The sequence below is a fragment of the Apteryx rowi genome, unplaced genomic scaffold (assembly GCF_003343035.1).
Source record: "Apteryx rowi isolate R43461 unplaced genomic scaffold, aptRow1 scaffold_96, whole genome shotgun sequence".
Classification (NCBI taxonomy): Eukaryota; Metazoa; Chordata; class Aves; order Apterygiformes; family Apterygidae; genus Apteryx; species Apteryx rowi.
In genome coordinates, this window is record NW_020451271.1 from 1039735 (window position 1) to 1048909 (window position 9175).

Here is a 9175-nt window from a genome sequence, read left to right on the forward strand (position 1 = left end):
GAACGAAGGAAAACTTAATGGTTTAAACTGGACTGAGGGTGTCTGAAATGTTGGGGTTTTTTTTACATTATCTTTAAACACATTACAGCAAGTATTCCACTAGCTCTGAAAGAGAGTACAGAATGAATTAGTTTGCTTTTCATTACACAACATAAAGGAAAATCTTTTTTCCTGTACAGAACTGATTCTGGTCCTTCAGGCAACTGGGTTTTACTCTATTGTACTCAAAAACTGTAGGACAGACAATAATACAGTTTTTAATCTTCCTGCACATCTTGGAAACACTCTTAATATGATTTTCTGCTAATTGTCTTCTACTGAGAGCTTTCATGTGTTTTAGAGCTAATACGATCCTACATTTTAAAGAGGATGGATTATAGAAAATTATCTTCCTGGTCATACAACAAGCAGTGAAAAGAACTTTTTTATTTTTCCAGATACAGATTTATTTCAGAGCAGCAGCCTGAAAACAACTGTTCCCTTAAGGTCAGATTGTGCCTTTAGTCACACCACTTTTTGAGTAACTAAGAGGAAGAGACACTTTTAAGGCATAACTTACTCTCTGTTTCCCTTCGCTTAAAGAAGCAGTAAAAACATAGTAAAACTTATCATAAAACAGCACTGATGTCATCATATGTTTTGTTTTCTCCTGCTGTCTGTCCTGTCTTTTATAGACCCTAAGCTGATTGAGCCTGGCACTACACTATGCTATATGTTTATACAGAGGCCGGGTACAATGGGGCTCCATTTTTAGCTGCCCTTAGATGCTATTTTAACCTTGTTAGGAATAAATGTGTTGATAGCTGAGATGAGCAGTAATTTTGCTACTCCTCTCCCTCTCCATTTTCACCCTATACAGCAAAGATGAGGGAGAAAGTCCGAGATTCATCAGTTCATTTGTTCTTCCTCCTCCAACCCATACTCTTGGCATGAGGTAGAGGAATAAAGATGTGGAATAGTCCTCTTTTTTTACACCTGAATCAGGTTGAGGTAACCCACACATGGCTATAAGCGTGGATTTTACTGCTCTGTGTAAATGTGTATTGTAAAGTGCAGTCTAACCTTTGGTACCTTGTTCCATTTGCTGGCAAGAAACAATCTTTCATTGTTAAAAACATTATTAAAAATTTAACACAAGCGGTGGCCAAAGGGCAAAGTAACACTATTTATGCACAGTAAAAGTAGTTGCTGAGAATGATTCCTGGAGAAGGTTGCACAAATATCCCCTTCCAATTTCTGGCCGAAAGGTAAGAAAGCCTTTCGTGTTTCTTCTTATTTTCATGGAACAAAGAGAAGAGTACGGGTATTGTACCAGTATGTACAGTATACTGCTTTTCTTTTGTTTAAAAAGACACGCTATGATATCCACCTTTGGCAACTATTTTTTGTTTTCTCCCGCTTTCCTGACTGATTGCAAGCACAGATGTTTCAGTGAAAATGATAACACTTAAGTATTCTGATTTCTTAGTCAAGAAAGGCGGAAAACAAGTCTTTGCTTAACTTCAGATAGAAATAAAAATAACAACTCAGCCTCTGAGTCACATGAACAATGCTTTTCTCCAAAGTAAATTAGTTTGAGAAGGTGTTCCAGAGGTTACACAAGCTGAGAAGTCTAACCTGTTTCACCATGAATCTATGTATCCTAACCATGTGTAAAGGCCCCAGCTGTCTAGTAAGAAATAACAGATCGTTGCACTAAGAGACACAGGTATTGCTTAATCAATACAGGATATTGCTTAATTCCTGTCAAAACAGTTATGGTATCAAAGGTGAAGCGTCTACGGAAGTCACTGAAGAAGTAGTTCTCTTCCAAACTTTGAAAAATAGCACTCTCTTAAAGTCGTACTTTACAGAGATCATTACACTGATAGTCTGAAGCTGTTTTGCAAATATCTGGGCCAATGGAATAAAACAAAATCTTTAAAACCTTCAGTCTGAAAGCCAAACTACTGCTTCAGTCAACAATTACGCATATCTAGATAGTTATCTCAGATAGATCTGTTCAAATCCAAAATTGCTAAATTGGCTTCCATAGAACTGCTCAGGATTTATAATAGTGTAACAGAGTATATAATCTGGGCCTAGTTCGTTGTGCTCTTAATGCACTTAGTTAAACTAGGCACTTCTAGTTTTATATTACTACTTTTTCACTTGTTTTTTCTTCTCCACAAAGGGTCAAGAACTTAAAATCTTTATCATTTGCTTTGTAAATTCATTTCTAGCTTCCTAAGAAAAAAATCTTACTAGATTTGCTCCACTAGCAGGTCTGCCTGCTTATTTTGCATTTAGTATTGCATGAGAGTATAAATTCCCCCAAAGTGCTTGTACCTAGCCAAAATAGGCATCTATCACTGTTTGTGTTAAGTAACTATTATCTACCAGTCCAGTGAAAATCAAGGCCAATATTTGTTCAGAATATGTTGATTTCAAACTAGAGTGCAAACTAACGCTAACTCTAAAAGTCAAGAAAACAGTTTTCCTGTTCCCCTGATCAAAGTGACTCTTCTCAGCAAAAACAATTAGGTGGGGCAATCCCTGGATATGGAAAATCTTCCATTCTGGAGTCTTAGATGTGCTGCTCCATAAACGTTTATAGTGGTCACAAGCACTTATTTTACTACTGCTCACGGAAAATATTTGATTTGGACAATTCGAGATGGATTTGATATAGCAGCTCTTTATGCATATAGCAGAATGGAGTGAGACTCATCTGCCAAACAGACTGCCCTGCACTTTTTGTGCAACACAGAAGATGATTTTGTCCAATGCAGAAGATGATGAATCTTTCCAGCCAGTACACCTGTGTGCAGCTGACTCCAGATACAACAGTGACTACTATGCTGCAATTTTCTACCAGAAGAATTAAACTGCATGAGGATCTACTTGCCAAATTATATATTCATGCTATATTTAAAGTGTATTTTAAGTCAATTGCTTTTGCTACAGATTTCTTGCACCATTATTTCTTAGGATCAGAGTTTAGCTGAAAGTTGTTTAGATGCAAGAGGCAGAATAACAGCGGCTTGCTTATCTTGAGATGATATTCTTCAACTGTGCCAGCATTTTGTTTGTACAGCTGCCATGCTGCTTTTGAAGTAAGTGAAGAATGAAATCCCTTTGTGACTGATTAAGGCAATTGACTTGGATCTCTAGGTCAAGAATATTTCTCCTTGAACTGAAATGAAGCAGAGAATTCTGGGGTTTCTGCAGAGTTCCTTAGTCTGTTCCCACACACCACCAAGACCGCTTGCGAAGAGATCCTTGATAAATAAGGAGACAGCCGACCCAGCTAGATACCCAAGCACACCGCTTGACATAGTTCTATCAACATTTCTTCATCGCCACATGCTGGATCAGTCCTGAGGAACAGCACTGAGCAGAGCTGTTTCATAATGAACAAATTACTTCCTGTCTCAGGGTAACACTGCAGTAGCCTGAAGGTCCTACTGCCCATATAACCCATACTCAGGTAAACCCGAGGCAGAGGTTATTCCTTCGCTTTCACTTTGGTTGGTGAGTCTTCCCCATTCAAGTGTATCTCCTGTATTGACAGGATCTGTCTGAAATCTGCCTCCAAAGCCAGTATGAGTGGCTTTATATCAGCTTTGTTTTGATAGATTGATTGATTACAAAATAGTTAACAACAGAGACCTAGATCTCACCCACCACTCTTAAAGCTGGTACCTGAACAACCCTATGACCTAGATCAGTGGTGTAAGTCCGCATGTTTTTTATGCTTAATTCAGCAGTATGTGCTCCAATACTTTTTATATTCTCTTCCATAAAGCAGTTCTATCCCAGCAATCCGGCGCTCATGAATAATACTACAATACTAAATTCCAGATAAAAAGGAAGTAGAGTTTCAGGCTCCCAAGGGATTATCATAAATATACAAGGCAAAAATAATTCAAAGAACTTGGAAGAAAATCTTGACAGTTTCTTTAAAACTGATATAGCACACAGCAAATGAAATAAAAGATGCATAACTGAAGTCACCAAACACCAGGGTTGGTATCTGTCAAAGCTAGTGTTGCAGCCCAAGGACTGAGGGATACTTCAAACCACTCCTTGGTAAGTGTAAGCAATGAAGCAATGGATAGTGAAGTAAAATGAAGAATGGCTGCTGGAGGGCAGGAGAAATGGGTCCTAGTATTTCGGTTGCCTAGGAACCCAAGCTGACACCCTGTGAACAGCTGGAAGTTTTCAGATTGCATTATCACTTTGCTTGTGTCTCAAAAATTGTAATTCATTGGGCTATGAAAGAACATAGCTAAGAATCTTACGTAATCTTCAGTTTTCAGACATGTAAAACTATTTCAAGAACAAATTACCATATGCTTACTCCAAATTTACCTAAATTGTTATTATTTACCATGGAAATATTTCTAGTGGCTATTTCTCCCCATCTATAGCTATTAGTCAAGGTGACAGGAAGTGTTGAAACCGCAGATCTTGTTAGAACACTAATATTATTAAAACAGAAGTTAATAATTCTGCAAGTTAACCTTATGACCAATTAATCACACAATGTGATGAGTGCTGGAGGCATTCTATTCCAGATGCATATCCTAATTTACCTGCACTAAAGCACACCTCAGCAAGACAGCTTTTTGGTTGAAATATAAAGCAATAAAATGCTGAGCTAAAAGAATTTCTTTTTTGAAATACCAGGAGTTCAGGCTCTGATTTAAAACCTTGTGCATTTAGCAGGTCTTATGCAATGCAGCATCACTCTTACCTCCATGGGAAAGGCTTTAAAATTAACCGTGTGTTCAGAACCACGCTGGTTTTCTCTCCCCCAGTGAAATCGAACATCATGTAGTTCAAATTCATGTCCTCGAGGTAATGGCCCGCCTATTAACACTGGAAAAGAACACAAATGGTAACAAACTTAACTTTCCAAGCAGACAAGTCACTGAATATATTTTTCAAATACAGTGGGGAGATTGTTGCAAGGTTCTTTACTATGAGATGTATTAGAGAGGAGAAGAGTAAAAGTTGACAGACTTGATAGCTTTACTCTTTGAGTACTGTCTAGCTACGGAATCCAAATTCATGCAGTTACATGCAACTGTGAAAATACTGTTATGCTGTATTCTTAGCTTTATGAGGCAGAACAGCTGGTCATAACACAAAATAAAAGCATTGTAAAGGTGTAAAGGTACACCTTTATCAGTCAGAGGAGTGAATAAGTTCAAAACTCTTATCGAGACAGTAGCTCTGTGTTCTAAACAGATGGTGAAGAGGTTCTGAGTTAAACTGATAACTACCACCAACCTGTCCAAATGCTTAATCTCTATCACCTGTACTCACTATGAGTCACGGAAACTGATAGAAACTTTTGGTTGCTAATATTTTGCTCGGTAAAGATGTTCAGTCATATACCACCTGTCAGGCTTCTGAAATACAGAGTACCTTCATATGCAAACATAATCAAGCCTATTATGTAGTAGCAACAACATATCTTACTTACAATCAGCTTCTAGGCTGCCATGCTGTTTTTTACTGCTGTTTCTTTAAACATTGAGAAAGTCCTAAGAGCATCTGTCCACAACTGCAAGACTAAGAAACCAATCTATATAATAACCCTTTTGCATAAATATAGCTTTTCACCATAAGAATAAGTAGTGAAAACAACAATTGTACTTACATGAGTCCCAATGTACTTATTAATTAATCAGTGGAAACATTTTGTCCAGGAATTTGTGAATCTGCTTCAGACTAAATAATATTCTGCAAGCTGCAGGTAACTTCTTGCTGAAATCACTGAGTACTGGGCTTCYGTCCCAGGCTAGATTTTATTTAATGGCAATCATAGCCTTCCTTGGAATCCATTAAATTCTAATTTCCATTTCATAGACTTTGAATAAGCCTTTTATAATCTCTGATAGTCAATAAGGATTATTTAATTGCATAATGTACAGCTTTAGGGAATGACAGTTCCATAATATAAAGTCATTTGGACATACACACTATATATCTTTAGTTGGGAGCACAAGTCATACTACTAAAACATAATTCGGAAATTGAATCATACTGCAACTGTACAAATACAAAAACAAGAGTAGAGAGCTATAAAAAAAAACAGAAGAAAACTGTCAATTAAGGTTTTCACAATCAGTTACACAGGAGAAAAAAGTGAAATATTCAGACTAATCCTCTCTTAACGATATGCCATAACTAACAACCATTAGGGCTTCTAAAGTGAATCRTCCTAAATGTAGTTATAGATTCAAATTTGTATCTTAAACTTGCGTTCTTTGCTCATTCTACCTATAGCTATATCCTATAGTGCAAATTTGCAAATCTGGTGAACATGAGGGAAAACAATCAGTTAAAGTATTTGGGGAAATCCGGAAGAATAAAGGGAAACATGGTATTTTATTAATGCTATTTTTTAGGAAAACAGAGCATTTTCTCTGATTTAAATTATTGGTTCTAGTGTATGTGCAACTAGAACAAATGTTCTCTCTATGATGTAGTTTTGGATCTGCAGGAGTTTCCAAGAGTTTATTTCTGAGGCTCATTTTACAACACTGATCCCATGATAAAAGTATTTCTATGCATGGAGCATGTTTATCTTTGTTTTGTCCTTCATCAAATTTTGATCCTTGTCAATGCATGAAATATTTAACTTTTCTTTGCCTTTCAGCAATTTTTGATCCTTATTAGAAAATAATTCTGAAAACATCATCCACTGTGCAATCCACCATTGGCTTAAGAGAAGTCTCTGTATTCTCTGAAACATTTTTCAGTATACGGTTCCATTACACATTTGGTCATGCTTCTTCCAGCTAATGCATAACGTATGTACGATGATCAAAATGGAAGCAGCCTGTAAAAATGTTTACAACAAGCAAGATTTGGGAATTCCAGATGGACCTGAATTAAAGGACAAAATCCTGAATTAAAGGACAAAATCAATCATCACTAATGACAAACTTATTTTTAGTATGTATCATCTTAATCATTTTACTTTTTTCTACCAGGAGGTTTTACTTTGGCTGTTAAAATTACAGTAGAAGGGAACCTCTTACACATTAATTGCACAGAGTTTCAAAAGCACTTAGTGCTCAACAGTTCCTATTAAAATAATCTGGCTAAATGGACTTGCCATCGGAGATCCCCTGTGAGGAAGAGAAGCTGCTTGAGTTTCTGCAGTTGCTGAAAATTGGCCAGTATACTAGGTCAAACGCAGCTTATTAACTCTTTTCTCCTCTAGGAAGGGATAACAAATTTTGTCCCCACCTCCCAGAAAAGGAAAAATTATCCCCAGTCCATAAATGGAGAACGGGAAATTATGTGATATGAAATCCAAGGAAAAGTTGAAACTAAACTGAGATTTCCTAAATCCTAGTGCCGTACCTCAATCACAAACTTTTATTCTATTTCACATTGTTTCTTATATTTCAACACTCACAAGTCTGGCATCACACTGTATTCAAGTTTAAAAAGAAGCACTTTCCTTCCTCTATACCTCCAGTGCTTTTGCACATGCATGTAGGTGTGTTGGTCTATTTTTATTTCTGTATTATTGCTATTAAGTTACAAACTTCCTCTGGAAAAGGTAGGGCTGAATGATTAGCATCTTGGCATGCAAGTGATGATATTTGTGGTCACTTTTACTTCCTCTGCAAGAAAATTCAAGAACCTTTCAGATCTTGCAGAGAAAACCTTGTTCCCTGGGAATACAGCTCTGCTTCCGAGGAAGGCAGTAAAACTGACTGGAAGTATGAAATTGCTACTTCATTGGAAATCTGCAAAATTCTGCAGAAAGAAATGTTCTGTTTTGCAATAAAATACACAGCCTAGCATGGGAGGGAAACTATAAAGGAAAACATCATTATTAAAATAACTGAAACCTTTCTGTTTTAAAAAATTCTGTGTAAAACTGAATTGACTCCCTCGCTCCCAAGACTACTGGTATCTCAGAAGGAAACAAAAAGTTGGAATCGTTTGGGCAATCCTTAGCTGTTTAATTGCCCCATAAAGGCTGTTACTAGCTAATGTAGGTTAGAATAACTTGGACACCCTTCCAAACACATGGGAAGAAGTACCACAGTGTTTAGAAAATACAAAGGATTTTTTCTCCCTACTTTCTTGACAATCGTCTCCTTCATACAGAATAGGTTAGATTAAAGGTCTGAGTCAAGAGATCCTGCCACTTCATTTGAGTTGGAGCTGCTTCTTTTATTGGCTTCTAGTTTTTCTTTGATGAATGCTACCGAAAAGCTCTTTAAGAAGTGAGGACCATTTTGCAACCTGTTCTTTATCTACACTGTAACTGCCTGTAACTGGAGTATCTATCTTAAACAAATTGCTGAAGCCTATAGTTATTAATCAGAGCCCACGCGACTGAATGGAGAACTTGCATGCTCTTTGGAGCAGCCAGCTATACAAAGCGGCATCACGCTGTCTCCGTGGCAAGCTGGACTGCTTCTGAATGCAGACAGCTGTTAATGCCAGTGAATTAGATGACACCACCACAAAATAAAACTCTGAACCTGCTCTGAAGCAACCTGACAGGCCATGAGTTTGGAGCTGAAACTTGCAGCCCCTTTTCCGGCCCAAGACTGGAGCAGAAGCACTCCCGCAGGCTACATTAACACCGAAGCAGCGTGACCACTGGCTGCTGGAAGCAGTTGTTGGTCCTATACTGGATTACACACATGCGACAAGTTTTTAAGGCAATATAAGCTCTGGCGTTCATTTTGGCTTCACGGGGAACGCGTAAGCGGCGTCTCAGCGTACCTGACTTGGACTTCAGGACGATCTCAATTGAATGCCCGTCGTTGATCACCTCGCAGTCGCGACACACCACGTAGTTGGGCGACAGACGCACCTCTAGGAGCGAGGGGTCGTACTTCGCTTCTCTCGAGTTCAGGTTAATAGGCGACTGGTACTCCCCGTTGGCGTCCGGGAAGATCAGCCCCCACTCGACCCCTAACGCCAGAGGAAGAGCCGTGAGGCGGCCGGCGGCACCGCGCTCCCCCCGCCGCCCCGGGCAGCGCAGCGCTTCGGCGCGGCCGCCGGCGCGACCTTCCCCTCCGCCTCGCGTCCGCAGCCCCCTTCCCGCGCCCGCCCCGCTCCGCGGCGGGGAAGGCTCCTGCGGGGCGGGGGCCGCTGCCCGCTGCCCGCCGCCTCCTCACCTTCCTCGTAGCCCCACTCCGGGGCG

The 9175-nt window shown here is 39.1% G+C and overlaps 1 protein-coding gene across 1 annotated transcript in view; it reads right to left on the reverse strand.

Moving 5' to 3' along the window:
- CA8 (carbonic anhydrase 8) overlaps positions 1-9168 on the reverse strand; it is a 50442-nt gene extending 41274 nt beyond the window's left edge. The window contains exons 1-3 of the mRNA XM_026054708.1: positions 9150-9168; positions 8752-8943; positions 4739-4863 (exon numbers count right to left, since the gene is read on the reverse strand). Of these exons, the coding sequence (XP_025910493.1) occupies positions 4739-4744 (6 nt within the window). The 5' untranslated portion in view covers positions 4745-4863; positions 8752-8943; positions 9150-9168. The remainder of the gene's footprint in view (positions 1-4738; positions 4864-8751; positions 8944-9149) is intronic.
- Positions 9169-9175: the final 7 nt, after the last annotated feature.